The 19,865-nt window shown below is 37.4% G+C and overlaps 3 protein-coding genes across 6 annotated transcripts in view; 1 reads left to right on the top strand and 2 right to left on the bottom strand.

The window, feature by feature from the left end:
* The window catches only part of LOC107756995 (dehydrogenase/reductase SDR family member 13-like), a 31,135-nt gene extending 29,195 nt beyond the window's left edge, over nucleotides 1-1,940 (bottom strand). For 2 of the 3 annotated variants that reach the window (XR_001641887.1, XM_016574327.1), the window contains exons 1-3: nucleotides 1,565-1,940; nucleotides 1,171-1,289; nucleotides 955-1,078 (exon numbers count right to left, since the gene is read on the bottom strand). Coding sequence is in view for 2 of the 3 variants with exons in the window: in XM_016574327.1 (XP_016429813.1) it covers nucleotides 955-1,078; nucleotides 1,171-1,289; nucleotides 1,565-1,691 (370 nt within the window). In the remaining variant the exon portion in view is untranslated. The remainder of the gene's footprint in view (nucleotides 1-954; nucleotides 1,079-1,170; nucleotides 1,290-1,564) is intronic. The other variant, XM_016574338.1, reaches the window with a different exon arrangement.
* Nucleotides 1,941-2,918: 978 nt separating this feature from the next.
* LOC107757013 (beta-crystallin A3-like) lies at nucleotides 2,919-6,648 on the bottom strand. Of its 2 annotated transcripts, none has more exons than XM_016574350.1 (6): nucleotides 6,566-6,648; nucleotides 5,668-5,734; nucleotides 5,458-5,576; nucleotides 4,891-5,026; nucleotides 4,657-4,799; nucleotides 2,919-3,377 (listed from the first exon to the last, which is right to left on the bottom strand). In XM_016574350.1, exons 2-6 carry the CDS (start codon nucleotides 5,704-5,706, stop codon nucleotides 3,230-3,232), a joined length of 585 nt encoding a protein of 194 aa, XP_016429836.1. In that variant the 5' UTR covers nucleotides 5,707-5,734; nucleotides 6,566-6,648; the 3' UTR covers nucleotides 2,919-3,229. The 2 variants fall into 2 exon arrangements, with proteins under 2 accessions (XP_016429836.1, XP_016429844.1); XM_016574358.1 differs by having other exon boundaries at nucleotides 6,575-6,629.
* A 3,837-nt stretch (nucleotides 6,649-10,485) lies between these two features.
* LOC107757471 (protein unc-119 homolog A-like) overlaps nucleotides 10,486-19,865 on the top strand; it is a 12,545-nt gene continuing 3,165 nt past the window's right edge. Inside the window, exon 1 of the mRNA XM_016574945.1 lies at nucleotides 10,486-10,898. Coding sequence (XP_016430431.1) covers nucleotides 10,784-10,898 — 115 coding nt within the window. The 5' untranslated portion in view covers nucleotides 10,486-10,783. The remainder of the gene's footprint in view (nucleotides 10,899-19,865) is intronic.

The raw sequence follows: 19,865 nt of genomic DNA, 5'->3' as shown, positions 1-19,865 counted from the left end.
ATACAACTATTTGAATATCTGGAATCTGAGGGTGCAAAAAAATCTAAATACTGAGAAAATCGCCTTTAAATTTGTCCAAATGAAGTTCTTAGCAATGCATATTATAATAATCAAAAATTAAGTTTTGATATATTTACGGTAGGAAATTTACAAAATATCTTCATGGAACATGATCTTTACTTAATATCCTTATGATTTTTGGCATACAATTTTTTTTGGTTATGGTTAAAAATATACCCAAGCAACTTAAGACTTAAGGTTTTGTGGTCCAGGGTCACATATTTGTTTTATCAAGTCATTTATTTCTTTACTTATTTTCCTATTAATACATTTATTTATGTATTTACCGATATATTTATTTATTTTTAATTTCTGCAGGTTTCGTCCTCCACAGGCTTGCCTTCGAGTGGCTTTGTTTCTAGTAATCCTGAAGACCTTGATTAGCTTGTTCAGCTGTGTTTGATCAGGGTTAGAGCTAAACTCTGCAGGAAAGTGGACCTCGAGGGCCAGAGTTGAGAACTCCTGATGTAAATGGACCGTCTCCTTACAGCAGATCTCCATGTGTGCAACAGAGTAATTCCTGGTGCTGTTTTGAATTGACACCTTTACACATTTTATAAGCTCTTTGTGAGTTATAAGCTGGTAAAAAAAAAAATAGCACCATATGTACACATATACATTGAGTGCAATTAGCCCAGCACACAGCAGTTTTGGATGTTCAGTTAGTTAACAAAATATGTCATAAAAGCTGTCAGGTTGTGATTGTATCCTTTTGTATGCCTTTTGTTTTGTACATTAAAGTTCTATTTTAAAAATGACTGCGTGAATGCCAAGTGAACCAGGACTAAAATTTATCATTTCTTTTTTGGTCCAGACCAAAAGAAACAAGAGAACCAAACTATCCTGAAACAACATTTCAAGAGTTTGCATACGGTCTCATCCCTTTCAGTTTACCTGCATTGTTAATGAGCAAGTCGAGTCTCGGTTCACTCTTCAGAAAAGTCTCTGCAAAACCACGCACGGACGTCAAACTGGCCAGGTCCAGATGCATGTACAGCACCTCAGGGTTCCCACTTTCCTGAGGGATATACAGCAAAATGTCTGTCTTTGAGACGCCAGTCAGAAAAATGATAAGAACCAGGAGGAATTGAGGTTAGTAGAGGAGTTCACCTTTCGTATGTCATAAACTGCAGCTTCAGCTTTCTGTTTGTTTCGGCAGGCGAGGATCACTCGGGCCCCTCTCTTGGCCAGCTCCAAGGCTGTTGTTTTGCCAATGCCAGTATTACTCCCTGCATACAGATTATTGATTACTCAACCCTGAGCCAGTGAAAAGTGTCCTATGATAAGTGTCCAAACTAACTACAATAGACATAATTAATATAAAATAAAAATTATAACAAATCAAATAAATGTACTGAGGACAGTGGTACTCAAATTCAACTGTATACAACTTAGTATAACCACTATTAAATGAGTCTTAGTAAGAAGTTCAGTTTTTATTTACTTAAGTGGTATTAAGTTGGATTGGATTGTTTAATATGTAAAGCGTTTAAATGATACTAACCTGTAACAATTGCTGTCTTCCCCTTTAACGTCACGTTGCTCTTAAATCTGGCTCCTTTAAACAGGCTGTAATAAATAAGTACGTATGCAGCAAGCACACCGACCAGCACTGACAACAACACAGACATTAGTTCCTTTGAGCGCGTCAATTAAGCGATGTTGCAAATTTTCAAAGTTGAGGAGAGCACATGTGCTTTGCTTCCTCTCCTTCTTCTTATTTTACGGCGGATCGCAGACTTATCATGCGCTTTGCTCCGCTACTTTGTCGTGTTTATGTTTTCGTAACTGCCAGCTACAGCTTCCGGGCTTTAACTTCTGACAAACGCTGGGTGGCGCGATTTCTCTACGTCAGGGGTGAATCTCATTTCCTAACGAGAGAGCACCCAAGATCAAAAGAAAAGACAAATAATAAACCAGTTTTGATATCACAAAAAATATCCCACAACATTACATACCATTTGTTTTATTAAAAAGCACAATTTCCACTGTAAAATAATTTAGAGATGACCAATAGGTTATAAAGTTCTTAACAAAAATCAAACATTTTATTTTTTTTACCAAAACTATGACATTATATTATATTATTATTATAGTGTATAGAAATATGTATACTTAAATATATACAATTGAAAAAAATATAACTCAAACTATTAAAATATAAATGTAAATTATATAAATAAATATATATAAATTGGTATATGAAAATTGCAATGTCTTAACAAACAAAAAATAAAAAATAAAATAAAACTCAAAAGATAAAAAACAATATTTTAGATTGAAAATTATACTTTTAATATAGAGGTAAATATATTATTTCCATATTTTATGAAAAAACATTATATAATTTTGGCCATTTTTAGATTTTGTAAACTTGTTTGTATCAACACCAGAAAAACAAAGTGGCTGCAGCTTTTAATACATGTTATACATAATATAATTGTTTTATCAAAAAATATTTGATTATTCTGATTGTGATGATTCAGTAGATGGATCTAAAAACCATTAATAAATATATTAATTTCTTGAAGTTAATGCTAGATTTGTCATTATAATATTTTGCACCTTTTCCATGTAATCATGATGAATAACAGGTAAGGGAAGTCGATATTTCACCCAAGCATATGTGAAATCAATAATTCCTTGATACATAAACTTGTATTGATTTATTTCCAACTTATTTTGTCCCTACCCTATTTTGTCCCAGTACTCAAAAACCATTGGCCATTAAGTCTTTATAACAACATTTATATGATATTTTGGTGTTTATAATGGTCCAATTTTGTGACATTACAATTTGGGCCATTTTACAAAGCTTGAAACTACACTACATGCATCAAACAAACTCTCACAATAGGTAGTTTTCATAAGTGTACCCTTTATTGATCTCTTTTGCACAGACTGCATCATGACAGCGATGAGGAGCACTGTGCCGCTGACAGAATCAGTCTGCTTGAATTCTTCCTCTCACTTTTTTCTTTCAAATCGATGGCATGCAGAAAGATGAAAGCACCGTAAACATTTGCCGAATGCACCAGACATTCAGCCTGTGCTGGGCTTGCCGGTATCGGAATGAAGGGGTGGGGCTGAGGAAGCGGTGGAGGAAGAGGAAGAGGATGAGGAGGTGGGGGAGGGAGTAAGGGAGCTGGGCGAGCTGGGCGAGCTGCCCTCACTGCTGAACCCGGCGGAGGGACTGCACCTGGAAGGTCTGAGCGTGGGAGCCCCACTCCCTGTAGTGTTTGTACTCGCCACCATGGTGGTCACACTCCATGATGTACTGGTAACCACGGTAACCGGGGTACTGGTAACAAACCCAGCTACATGCAGTGAGAAAACACATGACAAATGCAAACTGAGATCCCTTATTTAATATTCCAAGTATCCCAAATATTACATCACCTGAAGCTAATGGTGTATAGCAGGGTGTCCAACCCTGCTCCTGGAGGGCCAACAACGTGAAGATTTTAGCTCCAACCTGCTTGTCTGGAAGTTTCTAGTGAGTTTGAAGATCTTCGGTGCATCTGAAATCGCATGTCTGAGTAGGTACTACATTTGAATTTGAACTTACTTTGTGGCCTCTAAAAAAATGTGATCTATTATGAACAGTGCTGTGTAGTAATGTTATTGGGCATTTAATGTCATTGCTGTTTTCATGTTTATTAATGTTTGTTCTTGTAATGCAGGGAATCCCTTTGACCTAAAATATTGACTTGATTTTAAGTTTCAATACTTTATCAACACATTTGCATGTTCGGGGTTTTCTGATGTTGATTAATGGTCACATTAACATGCAGGTAAACAAATTCAATTACATTTCTATTTTTATTATTCAATCATTTATTTCTTTTTTTATTTATAAATAATTTATTCAGCTTAATTTTACATTTTTATGATTTAATTCATTACTAACTTCAGCAACTCACAAACCCCCTGCAGTTTTTAATTAAACCCAGTTTGGGAAACCCTGGCATAATGTAATGTTTAATGCAGTTGTTGATGACAAAAAATTTGATTTTTTTTTTCCTTTTTTATGTCAATATGGTACACAATAATCCCATTCAAATCTATCTCTCTAATTTATATAAACAAATTAAGTCACAAGTAATCTTAAAGTAATCAAAAGTAGTCAGAATACATTAGTAATCTAATTATTTTACTATTTTACTCAATTTTACAAATTTCGTCATGTAATTTGTAATCGGTAACAGACTAGAATTTGTAAATAATCTTCCCAGCACTGAGTATGAATATGAGTAGTATGAATGAAATTCAGAAATACTACGTCATGTTGACATGGTCATGTTACCTCCGTGACATCATTGGATAGTAAAGTGTCCATTAAATGCACACTTCAGAATCTCATCAGAAGTAGTAGGTCATTCGGGTACTTTTCGTCTACTGTTTTTCAAGTACTGTGAATTTGGACATACTTCTCTTTTGGCATGCTGTTTTTTTGCATACTATATAGTAGAGAAGTATTTGATTTCAGATGCAGTACTTGTTTAGCTGGTTCATTTGTGTTTAATTAGGGTTGGAGCTAAACTCTGCAGTTTGGACACCCCTGGCGTAGAGAGTAGAGACAAGTATGGTACTCACGCCCCACTTTGCACCTGCATTGATCCGATCTCGTTGGAGGGCCAGCCCATGCCCTGGAGAGAGGGGTAGTCATCGGTTATCTCCCACTGGTGTCCAATAAAGTTCTCCCGCTCAAAGACGGTAATCTTTGACTCCTTGTGGTTCTGCGCAGATCATAACATTGGGAGAGATTGTTATTTAGAAAGACTGGTAAATCATTTCACCACTGATCCGTTGACACAGTTTCAGACTCACAGCAGAGCAGATTGGCCGGAAGGACATTAGCCTCTCAATGTGATAGGCATTGCTGCCGCTCCAAGACTCCCAGCGAGGGAGTCTTTCCAAGATGAACTGCTGCCCACAGAAGCTGGAGTGTTCGTAGCCCACCCAGCTGTTCAAATGGACACAGAAAATTAGAGATAACTGCAAAAGGTGGTTTACTTTGTTTGGGGGCAAATGTGTCCCAAGAATTGAGCTAAATCTGACAAAGCTCAGAGCTAAATCTCCCTTTTAGATAACATTAATTTGAAAAATTATCTGTATATAAGTTGAATAATATAAGTAGCACCTGTAATTTTTTTATAAATATTTATAAAATATATACACTACCATTCAAATTCAAAAGTTTGGGATCAGTAAGATTCTTTTAAAGAAATGAATACTTTTATTCAGCAAGGATCCATTAAATTGATAAAAAGTGACATTAAAACTTTTATAATGCTACAAAACATTTATATTTCAAATAAATGATGTTCTTTTCTATTCATTCATCCTCTGGTATGGGCTCTTTTAGATGTGTGTGTCTGTGAATGCATGACTTACGCGCCACACTCCACCTTCAGAGAACGGACAGTGTCCATGCCGCATTCCATGATGTTCTGACAGGCTGAAGTGAACTCCACACGCTTGCCTTGGAAGTTCTCTTGGTCATAGACTGTGAGCTATACACATATTCACAGACACAACAGAGATGAGATTCAAAGCATTATATGTCATTTTGCATTATTTCATAGCCATCAAGTGTTTACTTGCCTTCCATGGCCCCAGTGGCATGGGATTAGTCAGAGCCATCCTTGAAGATATCTCAATGCTGATAGACCTGAAGAACAGAGATATGCAAAAAAAAAAAAAGGTGTGGGTTCTATATAATTTATGACAAGTGTACAAATAGCCTGAGGATAATGAACAAGAAAGATATGGCAGCCAAATGCCTTTGTTGCTCCAACAAGTTAGACCTAACAAAATAAATCACACTTATTCTATCTGCTGATTTAGACAATAAAATTCAAACACAACAGAATAAAACCACAGCTTACTGAAATAGAAGAGACAGGTTTATGGGCAAAACATGAGGATTTAATCAAAAAGTATATACAAACCTACAAATTGCACAGATTACATCAGATTTAGCCAGAAGCACTAGTAAAAAAAAAAATACTAATACTAATATCAAGAATTTTTTATGTTATGCAAAGCATAGAATGCCTAATCTTTTTTATTTTAAATACATTTTAATATAAAATATTTATTTAAATTTAATGTAGCCTTTTGTTTTATATTTAATTTTCTGAAATGCCAATTAAAATCGTTAAAATTTTTCTGAAATGCCAATTAAAATCATTTCAATTTTTCTGAAATGTCAATAAAAATCATTTTAATCTAATCTAATTTAATTTAATAATTGAATTTTTAAATTTATCTTAATTTAATACTAATTTAGTCTTTTGTTTTACATTTGATTTTTTTAAATCAAAATTCATATATATTCATATTCATTTATATTTTTTGTCAAAAACACCCACATAATATGCTTGCTATTTTTGTTTCGAGTTTTTAATTGTGTCTACATGATAGTGCACCCCTCCCCTAGAGTTTGCATCATGCTAAAAGATGACCACAGTGGCTGAAAGGACTACCATGAAGGGCTTACCTGACCTACCCAACAAATAGCTGCAAGCGCTCAGGAGTTCCACACAACGGTCTCCAGACCACCAACTAAGGGCTCTATTTATATGTAGCATGACAGAAAGGGAAGATTGGCAACAGGGCAGGCTGGAGTCAGCACTTTGCCCGAGGCCTCATTGTTTTGGACTGAGCCTTTGGCTTTACCTAGCTCACAATGCCATCTGCCGTAGCCAGGGAGGCATCATGCCTACTGGCATCTGCTACAGGAGTGGATGCCAGGCAAAGTGATTCCATGCATGCTTTTACATATGACCTGAGTGTATGGCAAAACACGCATGCTTGCATAAACACAAGCAAGCTGTTTCGACTTGAGATCATTCCAGCAAAGACAACACAAAGATACACTTCCAGGTTTCTTCCCAACAAAAAAATGGTTGGTTAAAGCATTGCAACCACACAAAAAAGCTTAAAGATATCCTTAAATATTCAAAGAATGGTGGTTGTTAAGTGATAACTATTATTAAAAGTCTATTTTTATCCTGCACTGAGACTGTCTGCTCTCCTCTCCCCACAGTTACAGCCACAGAGTGTTTCAGTGACTCACTTCCACCTGCCTTTACATACTCGCACACATATGCATACATACGCAATAGGCCCTTACAAGCACATCCATTCAACATCCATGTCCTGCCCACTCCTTTGACTTTATGCAAAGCAGGCTGCATGGATGGGGCCCAGTGTTTCACTAGGAGGTGCATGACTAAGTAAAATGAAGCGTGTGAATGATGGCATTCAAGTAAATATGAAGAAGATTAATAATTTTTCAGGTATTTAGGTAAGTGTCAATGTGGTTCTTCAATGAGACATACTTTTTGATTTGTTGATGGTCAAATGCGAATGATTGTGTGAATAATTAAATGCATCACTATTTATGTTTGTTTAATATTTCATAGTCTGGCGATGTAGAATACAAATGTTGTGCATCTGTCTTTCACTCTTAACGTAAGCTCCAAATCCTTGAAAACTTAAAATGTAACTGTAACCACCAAATAAATCTGCTGAAGCTTCACACAACGGCAACAAGTCCTCGTTCTCTCAATGGAGAGGTCTGTGGCCAGTCTGCTGAGGTCAGCACATTGCTAGCTGTGCTGTAGAGAATGCATGAGTGCATGTGTGAGAGAGAGAGAGAGTTGAAGAGATAGGGACCGTGGAGTGCCACGCTTTCTGCTGATTGAGGTAGACATCAGACATCCAGCCGATCCTGGAACAAAGCAATGAGCAGAGTCAGCAGGGTCACAGAGATAAGCCTGCAATCCAAACCCCTCCAAATGGACTTTTCAATACCGACCAGATACAATACTGATTTTGGCGGAAACTCAAATTTTTTTTAAATGGCGTTTATCGCGTTTTGGAACCAAACTCTTCATATATATATATATATATATATATATATATATATGTATGTATGTATGTATGTATGTATATAGAACCCATCCGAAGCCTGAAGCCCTTGTACATTCAGGCCTTGGCATCCTTTCCTCCGCCAGCACTCCTATTACATTCCATTGCTCTGTCTGACTGCAAAGTTTTGGTGAGATTGTGGAGATGGTCCTTTCAGAGTGGCTGCCCTTTATATAAGCTTGTTGTGATTGAAGAATGTATAGAGATTTGAATGTTTTTGATTGATTTGACTGATTTGAGCACAAAGATTACTAGATATTAGAATAATTTATGAAGGATCATGTAACACTGAAGACGGCAGTAATGACTGCTTTGCCATCAGGAATAAATTATATTTGAAAATATATTAAAATAGGAAACCGCTTTTTAATTGTAATAATATTTCACAATATTACTGTTTTTACATTATTTATTTTTTTCTTTAATCAAATTCAAACAAAACCCATTTTAGTCATTTCAGTGTGGCTGTCCTTTAAATATGCCTGGTGTGATTGGGGAATGTAAAGGTATAGATACAGATTTAGATGTTTTTGACTGATTTAAGTACAGAAGATTATTGGATATTAGAATGATTTCCGAAGGATCATGTGACACTAAAGACTGGAGTAATGGCTGCAAAAATTCAGCTTCGCCATCACAGGAATAAATTACATCTTAAAATATATTGAGGTAGAAGACGGTTATTTTAAATTTTAATAATATTTCACAATGTTCAATTTCAATGTTACAAGAATCAAATGCAATAGGAAACTAATTTTATTCATTTCATAGTGGCTGCCCTTTAAATAAACATTTGGGGAATGTAAAGATATAGATTTAGATGATTTTGACTGATTTGATTGCAAATAAGATTCTGCCAAGCTTATTGCTTTAAATAAAGAACAATGTAAAAAACCTCATGACTGATTTTTTAAAAGTTGATAATGGTTTCTCTACAAATGCGTTCAGTCAATGTGTAGCAAGGAGTTGCTGACTGCAACAAAGTATTAATCTTGAATCAACCATTTATTTAAGCTGGACTTCTCTCTCTTCTGTTATTAACAGCTTCAGCCATGTCACACTGCTGTACAAGGACGTATGGGTAGTCACTATGCCACAGGAATGAGCTCCCACAGAGTATGTCAAACCTGCCCCAACATGTTCTTACTAGATTCTCACTTTTTCATCTATTATTGCCATTACATGTGTAATGTGAAACACTTACTGAATTATTTGTCTTTACTGTGTAATCTCTGTGATCAGATACCGTATATCTGTTTGAGTATGAGAATTTCCAAGGGTGCATGATGGAGCTGAGTGGAGAGTGTCGCAACATCTGTCACAAGGGGCTAAACCATGTGGGCTCCATCAGAGTGGAGTGTGGGTCGTAAGTACTCATCTAACAAATCATATGCATGATATTAATAATGATAATCATAAGATGAGAGAAAAAATTAAAATATATTATTATTATTATTATTATTACACAAAAAAATAATGTACACTACCATTCAGACATTGTGGATACTTTAAAAAAAATAAATTAATAGTTTTATTTAGGAAGGATGTGTTAAAACTGATCAAAAGTGATAGTAATCAAAGGACCATGATAAAATGTATCACAATTTTCACAAAAATATTAAGCAGCACAACTGTTTTCAACACTGTTAATAATAACAAATCTTTCTTAAACAAATCAGCATATTAGAATGATTTCTGAAGGATAATCTGACAATAAAGAAAATAATGACAAATAAATAAAAAAAAATTTTTAATTAATATAATTTTGAACTGTAATAATAATAATGGCTATTCATCTTTCATCTGAAAATTCATCTTGTTATTTTAAAATATATTAAAATAGAAAGCAGTCTTTTTCAATTCTAATAATATTTCACATTATTACTGTTGTTACTGCTTTATTTGTTTATTTATTTATTTACTTACTTATTTCCTTTCTTTCTTTCTTTCTTTCAAATAAATGCAACCTCACTAAGCATAAGAGAAAAACATTTAAAAAATCATACGACCCCAAACTTTTGCATGGTAATGTAACATAATTGTAAAACTACTGGATATGATAAAGGGGCAATTTCAATAGGAAGTCCATTTAAAGATAAACATCCTGAATTAATATTTTCTGTGGATCGAATAATCAAAATGTAAAAAATATATATATAGATTTTTGTAGTTCTTTTCAAATGTTTTTTTTTCTTTTCCACAACTAATCAGTCACACAAAACCACTGATACCTGGCACTGTTTATCATAAAATGATAACGGTAAAAGGCACACGTACTGTAAATGCTCTGTTTACATCTACTGCATTTACAGTATGTGTGCCTTTTACCGTCTTTCAGATGGGTATAGGTTTTGAGCCTTGTGTCCACAGACAGCACAAAAAATGTCTGATCATAATGAGACAGTAGACATTACTTTACAACAGAAGCGACTTATTCGAACGGTCTGCCCACTTCCTTCCGCAAGTTAATACCGTTCATCTCTCTCGGGTTTTGCTCGATTACATGAAGTGGTTGCTTTAATACCTTCAGCAGCAGACAGACATGCAGATTATAGAGCGAGAGCCACTCGCCCTAGGAAAGGAGTAAAATAACTCAATATCTTTAGAAGACTGACTGGCTGGGGGAGGTGACTGCGCTATTCTTGTATCAGTAAAGAGCCTGCGTTAAATAACGAGGACGCATAACACAGCAGAGGTGAGGCAAACAAACGGCCCTTGGCAGAGAGGTTGGGTGCGAAGACTACAACTCGTGCACGAAAAGCAGCATCTTTTGCATTTAGAGATGAAAGTGAAGCAAGGCTGCGACGCGGGTGTCCCGTGTACGACTGAAGAGGATTTGCAAAAAAGCACAGAAATAACGCCGGAGAATGTACTCGGGCTGCAGAAGATCACAGACAGTAAGTTCAGTAACATCAATGTCACTCTCAAACAGGAAGCTTCCAAAAACATTGTTACACTGTTGCACATTTATGTCCAGGTTGCACAGGTTTCGCTCCAGCATGTTTAGTCTCGCGGTTCTTGTTTTTTTTTCAGTCTCGCGCCGTGACATTCTAAGTACGAAATTTCATTTAAAATGGAACGTCTTCATTTAGAATGTGAATGACGATTTCATTTAGCGTCTGCGTCTTTGTATGGTCTTCAATTTGGCCGAACGAACCGAGTAATGGTTCATTCGGCTCTTCCTTGGTAAATAAATAACACTGTGGATATTGTACTGACTGACAATGAAGACGTAGGATATTAAGTTTACTGATGAATGGGCTGAGAATTTAGAAATATATCCATTATTTAAAAATACTGAAACTGAATAATTTAACGGTTCTGTTGAAGCGGACGGAACACCGTACTAAAATACTCGGACAGTGTTTCCTGCACGACTGTTCATCAGCGCTGCGAATGAATGACTCTTTTGAGCCGGTTCTTTTTAGCGAATCAAAACGTCTCCGGTTACTGTCGTAACCTCGGTTCCCCGAGAGCGGGAACGAGACATTGCGAAGCATTCGCTGTGGGAACTGGGAACTGGGAACTCCTCCCATTCTCCGAAAATCCTGAAACCTTATTGCCAGTAAAATAAACTGGCCAATTGTCGCTAATTATGCAAATCTCATGCAAATAGCCTACTGACAAGCCTGCAAGCTGTAGCCTATATAATGAGGTGAGAGTGACAATTTCCTCAAAATCTTAAGACTGAACTCTTGCACTAGTCCTGCTGTACCAGCAGCCATCACGGCAATCTTTCAAGTGTTCACTCAACATTGTGAAGCAATCGCTGTGGGAACAGTAGGCCTATACAATCCCGCCATGAGACCGGCGATGATCAGCCCGAACCAAGGGCTAAAACCACACCAAGCATGGGGTAGAACAACACACAATTCCCAACCAATAGCGACACCACTAGGAAAGCCAGCAGCTGATAGGCAGGGCTAGACCAATGAACATCTTAACTTAGGTATACCAAATTAGCATACCTGGCCAGAATGACACAACAACAGTAAGCATGGTAGCGGTGCAGCATAACAAAAACACATATAAAAATGTACATAGGCCTGCACAGTGTCAACAGCTATAAACAGTAACAAACTGTGCCCTAGATTAAAGCCTAGTAATAAACTAGAAGAATAAGTGAGGTTAGTCTTTCACCGAAAGCACTTGAGACGGCAAGGACGGCACATCCAACTTGTAAAACCTGGCAAAAGTATTCTGTGAGGACCAGCCGGCTGCAAAGCATATATCCTGAATAGATGTGCCTTTAGACCAGGCCCATGAAGAGGCAATAGCCCTCATCGTATGAGCTCTGATGTTGAAAAGGCATTCCTGTTCCTGGTTTGCATAAGCTGACACGACAGCATCCACTATCCAGTGAGAAAGCCTCTGCTTAGATACTGCTCGTCACTTAGTACAGCCACTGTAGCACACAAAGAGCTGGTCAGACTGTCGAAAGATGGCCAAGCGGTCGATATAAATCCTTAAAGCCCTGACAGGGCAAACGGCTTTCTGAGCCTCGGCATCACGCGAGGTTGGTGACTCGGAAGACAAAGCGGGCAAAGATATGGCCTGCGCTTCAAAGGGGTAGAAAGAGACTAAGGCACGTAGCCCGGTCTCGGCCAAAGAGTAACAGTCCCCAGGCCCAAAGTGAATACAATCGCCGTCCACCAAGAATGCATGCAAATCTCCTATGCGCTTACCCGAAGCAAGGGCAAGAAGCAGAGCAGTTTTGAGGGAGAGCTCCCTCATAGCAATGGATGCCAAGGGCTCGAACGGGGGTAGAGAGAGAGCTTTCAGAACCAATCTCTTTAATCTCCTCACCCCACTGAGAAATCTGACCACCAGCGCGTGCCTCCCAGTCAATTGCCCATCAACCAGGGAACGAAACGAAGCAATAGCGGCCACATAAACCTTCAGCATTGACGGTAGACTCTCGTTATCTAGCCTGTGCTGCAGAAAACGTAAAACGTCCGACACGGGACAGCTCGCCGGGTCGATATCTCTATCACAGCACGATTTCACGAACACTTCCCATGTAAGAGCTTGCCGATGCCTGTAGTAGAAGGTGGGGTGCACAAGACTCAGTGAGCATGTCAAGCACACGGGGAAGCAGGGCGCTTAGCCCCTCTAAGACCCCTGAAGTAACCACACATGAAGGCTCCACAGCTCTGGGCTGGGATGCCATATCGTGCCATTCGCTTGAGACAGCAGGTCCCTCCTGTGGGGGATTTGCCATGGGGGTGCCACCAGCATCTCCCTGAGGTCCGGAAACCAAGGTTGATTCGGACAGTTCAGGGCAATGAGGATCACCGATCTCTCTTCCCTGATTTTGCATAACACCAGAGGCAAAATCTTCACTGGAGGGAACGCATGAAATCTGGCTCTCCGCAAGCGCGACGACAGAGCATCCCCCATCAGCAGGGAGTGAGACAGTGAAAAGAACAGCGGGCAGTACGTGTTCTCGCTTGTTGCGAACAGATCCACCTCTGCCCTCCCGAAGCGATGTTTTCCGTCCTGTCCACTGCTTGCGCAGAACATCCGACTCATGTAGCCGTGGAGGACGTGGTGCGCTGCTTAGCCATTCTCTAAGTGGAGCGGGGTGCAGAAGAGGAGCGTGTTCTCGACGGCGCACGGAACTTGCATCAGGGCATCAGGTGACTCATCACCTTCGCTCGATAACAGACTCCACGGCATCACCAAAGAGGCCAGAGAAAGTGATCGGTGCGTTGAGGAGTGCCTTATGGTCGGAGTCCTTCAGGTCAGCTAGGGTCAGCCATAGGTGCCTGTGAAGGACTACCATGAACCCCATGGATCGACCGATTGAGCGAAGCGCTTTGTCACCATCAGCGCAAAGTCTGTCATCGCGCGCAAATCTTTCACGGCGTCCAAGTCCATGTCGCCACTGTCCAGGGACTGCAGGAGCCTAGCTTGGAAAACCTGCAGCACTGCCATTGCATGCAGCGTGGACACCACTTTGCCAAAGGAAATGTAAGCCTTGTCAGCGATGTGGGCGGTAAATCTACAAGGCTTCAAGGAAGGAAGGCCCCTCGACAGGGAGCATGCGCACGGCTCTGGTCAGCGAAAAGGACTGGGGACGATGGCTCAGAGTGAGGGGATGGCCCACCAGCGGCTCGCTGGCGGCAGTGGGCCTTGTCCCTGCAAGGCCACGAGTGATGTTCCTCCGAGTCCTCAAAACGGGTGCCTGCAAGTGAGCGCAGTGTACGCAGTCAGACTCAGAGAACACAGCCTTAGCGTGGGCTAGGCACAGTCAGGTGATGCAGTGCTCGTGTGGGTCCAGCGGGCTGATGGGGCCCGTGCAAAGTTGACAGAAGGTGGCCATTGGATGCAGTGAAGTACCTGTATCTTCTGGTGCGTCTTTGACAATAGCAGCGTGCAGGAGAAGATTCTGAGGCAATTGTTGCTTTCACTGCATTATATACTGCCTGCAGGCTTGTCAGTATTTGCATGCAGTTTGCATAATTAACAACAATTGGCCAGTTTATTTTGATATTGATTTTTGGAGAAGGGGAGGAGTTCCCACAGTGAATGCTTCTCAATGTTGAGTGAACGTTCAAAAGGGAACTATAGTCCTGCAGCATTGACTAGTGTAGTCTGCTTCTCGTAAGAATGACCCTTATGAGCCTATTCTTTAATCAAAACACTTACTAATCACTTTGTATTAATTATTATTTAATGAATGGCTGTTCATATAACAACCTGTAGTCAAAGATACAAAGTTTGAGTTTTGTTGTAATCAGTGGTATTTTATCAAATAGATAAATAAGTAAAGGAATGACATGTACTGTTTCAAACAACAACAACCGTTATTGTGGTGCCAGTTTCCAAGGACTGCATTTATGCCACCTCTAAAAAGTTTGTAAAAAGTCATTAAATATAAGAATGATAGGCTACATATCTGTTAAACGAGATCACTGATTCTCAGGTGTGATTGTTTGCGGAATTATTTCTAGAATCTGAATTAGATATCTTCTGATTAGAGGTTAATTTGCATTCATGATTCACTTCTAATGAAGGTTTATATGTCCATGTAAGATTACAAAGTTAGTATTGCACTTGCTAAAGCTCATACTACCTGGGAAGGTTTACTCACAACAGGCTTCAGAATTTACTTTAAAGGGGTCATATGATGCTTTTTTAAAGATCATTATTTTGTGTATTTGGTGTAACAGAATATGTTGACATGCTTTAATGTTCAAAAAACACATTGCATCTACTTTCGGAAGGCCAAATAAAGTGCTTTTGCTTTCACCTGGAAACACAGAGCGTCTCCCTGACATGCTGCTTCAACACTAACTGCTGTTACTGAAACCACGCCTTCTTTCTTTGCGTGCACATTTGGGCGGCATTATGCAAATATTTCCACATAGTGAGGTAGATATGTGGGGGCGTGTTAGAACGAGCCGTTTTAGGTAGGCGTGGCAGAGTCTTAACTTTGATAAAGAATATCTCTTTGGTTTTGAGACTTTATTCTTTGCAACTTCAGGGATCTTATCTATGCACAATCAGCTTGTAACACTCCAAAGAGAAAGGACAACTTGAAATCGCATCATATGACCCCTTTAATTACTGTATATACTATGTGTTAAATCAAGTCAAGTCACCTTTATTTGTATAGCACTTTATACAATACTGGTTGTGTCAAAGCAGTTAAACAGGAAAATTGTTTACTTTATAGTAATAGTAATACTTTATTTTTACTATTTGCCGCACACAGATAAATGCGTCCAATAATGTTGAGAGATTCATTCTTTCTGAAGAAACTTACAAGAAAGAACACGTTTTGTGTAAGTACTGAAGCACAAACTTAAACAGATGGTAGGGTTATTACAGTTAACTATAAAAACATTAAAAAAACATTTTTATTAATTGAAATAAAATAATATATATTAACTAAAAAAAACTACTTTATTTCAGCTAGTTAATCAGATTAATTTGATTATGATTTAAAATATTATTGTGTTGAGAATCAATCATAATGCGTAGTGTTAGAATTTGATTAGACTAATGATACTTTAAAAGGAAGTAAAATACTGATTTGACTGAACTTTTTTTACTCATTCAAGAACTGTTTCTTACATCTTCTCTAGTTATCTTAAAACTTAATTACAGTTAAAAAGAGGACCTTGTTGGTTCTGTATATTATAATTTTTGCATTTATCACTTCATCAGGAACTCAGATGCTAAGTACGGCTGGATGACTCAATATTACTTGTGAGCTTGTGTTCTGCCTGTTTTTTGATGATGTCTTGCTCGTTGTTGCTGCATTCAAGATACTACAGTATATCTGGCACTAAAACAAAGATAACTGAGCAAAGATCAGATCTGAGGAATGCAAATGCTCAGTTTCTACGGAGTTCAGATCATCAACAGTTTTACAGTGCTGGCAGTGTCACAACTAACTGAAAGACATTTGCATTACTGTTACCCTTATCACATGACTTCTCACAGTACATAAAGAATATTTCACTAGGAAATAATAGCTACTCTGTCTCATCTTTGCCACCACTTGTTGTTGTGAGTCATCAGCTTTGAAATGCGAGTGGTTTGTGGATGAAAAATCCACAGTGTATTCTTATCCTGAACTGTGCATTGAAACATCTATTTGAATAAATATATTCACAAATGCGCAGAAGAGAAGTGCTGAGAAATCACATTTAGATGGCACTCTTCTTTATTTAAATGGAAAAAAACATGTCTGGCTAATCACTTGGATTAGCACTCTAAAAATAAAAGCTGTTCTTGATTAAGGATACAGGCTGCTATTCTGAGGAAAGTGGACATCTGTATGCAAGCTTGCTTTTCTGTCTTCTTTAACTCATGTTACTGTTATAAACAAGAACGCAGTGTATATTTATGGATGAAGTGATAAAATAGTATAAATGTAAGTTACGTTAATACATTTTACAATTTCATTATGGAAGTGGATTGGCTTTTCAGCAAATGGTTACATCCTTCTATAATCTTTGGTTTAACTGCTCAATTTGGCACTTAGTATGAAATATAACTTCATAAAGAATTAATTATATGGTGTTTAGATACATTATGCCTCATAAATCTAAATGAACATGTGTGGTCTTGTAAACGAACACTGGATCGATCATAATCTGTGTTTGTTCTACGCAGCAGTTGCTTTTGATTTCCCAAAAATAACAGGTGGTAGTTATCCTGGATTGGTTTCAGAAGATATGTTGCTAGGTGACAGCATTACAAGCAGTGAAGCGCGGCTCCTTGGTGGTTTGGAAAGCTACATTGACACTTGACTGCAACATTGCTCTGATTACTAGATTTCTGTCTTGCTAATGAATTGCACACATTAGACATTTTGTCAATCTAAAAATAACACAGATATTGCTTACTTTGAAAGAATCAACTTGGCTATGTTAGGTTACACAAGCAAAAACATCTTTAAGGAACAGGCAGAAATAACTCCTTAAAGTAACAACTGCACATGTTCACAAATAAAGCAGATGCTTCATAAACAAACCAGGAGCTTTGCCCACTTGATGTGAAGTTTTTCAGGCAATTATCCTGATATCAGACCACTGGACCATTGGACTTTACACTAATGAAAATTGGTTATAATTGGCCTCCTGCTAAACATTATAATTAATTGGCTACACTTATCATAATGCCTCCATCATGAAAATGGGGTTATGGAACTAGATAAGCATTTTATGTTAGGCCTATACAGTATATTATGTTATATTATATTTAAAAATGTTACCTTCTCAGTATTAAAAATAATTGACTACACTTAAGATGCCTCCATGAAAATGGGGTTATAAAATTAGATGACAGTTTTATTTTATTTTTTAAATCTACCTTCTCAGTATTAAAAATAATTGACTACACTTATAATAATGCATCCACCATGAAGATATTATATTATATTATATTTATTATATTATATTATATTATATTACAATTTTACCATCTCAGTATTAAAAATAATTGACTACACTTTTAATGCCTGCAGAATGAAAATGGGGTTATGAAAACTAGATAGCAGTATTTATTTGCTTGTTTGTTTTACGTTCTATATTAAAACAAAAAAATCATGTTTTTTGTTTAGATTATTTTGCCTTCCTTTTTCATTGTAAAGCATAAAAGTTTAAATTACTGAGATTTACACTTAAAAATATGCACTATTATTTATGTTGACATGAACTGTCTCTGTTCATCTGTGGTCTCTCTCCACCTCTTCACTGACTATTTGTATTTTTGCACTCACACTCATGCACAGCAATGTTAGCTCACATACAGTCGGTTGGTCCCACTGTGTGACAATTCATTAGGTGAAGTAAACATAGCAAAACATTTCCCTGAACAATTTATGGAGTGCTATAAAGGTGTTGATATGTCAAGCATGTGGTATTAGCAAGTGCAGTAAAAAAAAAAAAAAGATGAAAAATATGCAAAGTATCTGTTTCTTGTCTATTCAAGTTTCAGTGTTCTGCTCTGAATCGGCTCTCATGCTCTGAGGATGTGTCAATATCCACGGGAAATGTTTGAAAACTACTAATTCCATAGGGCGTTTTTAATGAATGATGTATGCTTGATTGTTTAAAATTTTCAGTTATCATTTTCATCATCTAATATCTGGTTTGTGACCGTTTTGTGGAACACTGCCATTTTTAATTTTTTCAATCAGCATAATTGTTCTCATGCTTACATGAAGTGGTTAATTATTTCACAATATAAAGCTGTTTTAAAGTCTGAGCAGATGTTTGCATTTTGCCTACCCTTTTTCTGCTTGGCACACCTCTGAAGCAGAGGAGCTATAAATATCTCAAGTGATTGGCTAAATCCAGTGTTGCCCATCTATTAACTAACATGAAGCTTGGGTAGAGGATAGGTGGGACATCTGCACTGACCTATGGGAAGGAAGTGATTTACTCAGCCTGTAGTGTTGAGCTCATCTCAGTGTCATCCTAGCAGAGATGGACCTCTCAAAAGTTAGAGTTGTCCCAAATCCCCTTAGCATCTCCCAATCTGTGCCATGTGATGGTGAACAATGTAAGCTTCTTAGGTATAATCCAACCCAGGGAGAAGAGGGCTGACACAGCTGCTCCTCGCACCTCATATGCCTCCTCTGGGAGTCTGGCATGAGGAAAAAGGGATGCATGTGAAAGGGCATGATAGACTGGACTGACCCAAGTCATCAACTCCAGGCCACAAATAAATCACCACATATAGTGGACACAACACATATTTGGACAGTTAAGTTGCTCTGTATGGCATTGTATTTTTAAACTGGGGTACAGGGACACTAAAGGAATGCTTTGTTTGTGGGTCTCCATAAAATGTGAATGTAAATCAGATTTTACACTCAATAGACTCAAAAACCATTGTTGTACATATACATTATTACAGTATATACCTTAATTATCTATTATATACAGTATATTATGTGTATGTATGTGTGTGTGTTTGTTTATTTTTTTATCTTATTTTTTCTTATTTTTATTTTATTTACCTTATTTTCCAAAAAATATTGTTATTGTTATTTATTTATATTTTTTTCTTGTCATTTTTACTTGTTTTGTGTATAATGTTTTGGTAATATTATATGTAAACACAATCATGCCAATAAAGCACTTTAAACTTAAAAATGAATCATAGGATTTTACAATATATATATATATATATAAAAAATCATGAGAAGTTATTTTATTTTATTGTATATATTGTAATAATGTTAATTAGTACTTTATTATTGTCATTATGCTATATACTATAGCACATTAATACTAAAGCAAAACACCCAACCAACTGCCATTTTTTTACATCATCAATATTAGGAATATTATTCAATTTTAACACACAATGTGTTCATTATTGTCTGTCAGTCAGTATAC

The sequence above is a fragment of the Sinocyclocheilus rhinocerous genome, unplaced genomic scaffold, assembly GCF_001515625.1.
Source record: "Sinocyclocheilus rhinocerous isolate Xijiao unplaced genomic scaffold, SAMN03320098_v1.1 scaffold1152, whole genome shotgun sequence".
Taxonomy (NCBI): domain Eukaryota; kingdom Metazoa; phylum Chordata; class Actinopteri; order Cypriniformes; family Cyprinidae; genus Sinocyclocheilus; species Sinocyclocheilus rhinocerous.
Note: the sequence above shows the minus strand (reverse complement) of the source record. Positions and strands in the feature narration are given on the sequence as shown.

Excerpts from the sequence above, each read along its gene's own strand:
- LOC107757013 (XM_016574350.1), bottom strand. The coding sequence starts at position 5,706 with ATGGCTCTGACTAATCCCATGCCACTGGGGCCATGGAAG. Across the intron at positions 5,577-5,667 it reads TGCCACTGGGGCCATGGAAG|CTCACAGTCTATGACCAAGA; the intron begins GCAAGTAAACAC and ends ATATGTGTATAG. Across the intron at positions 5,027-5,457 it reads CTGAAGGTGGAGTGTGGCGC|CTGGGTGGGCTACGAACACT; the intron begins GTAAGTCATGCA and ends CCATTTGAACAG.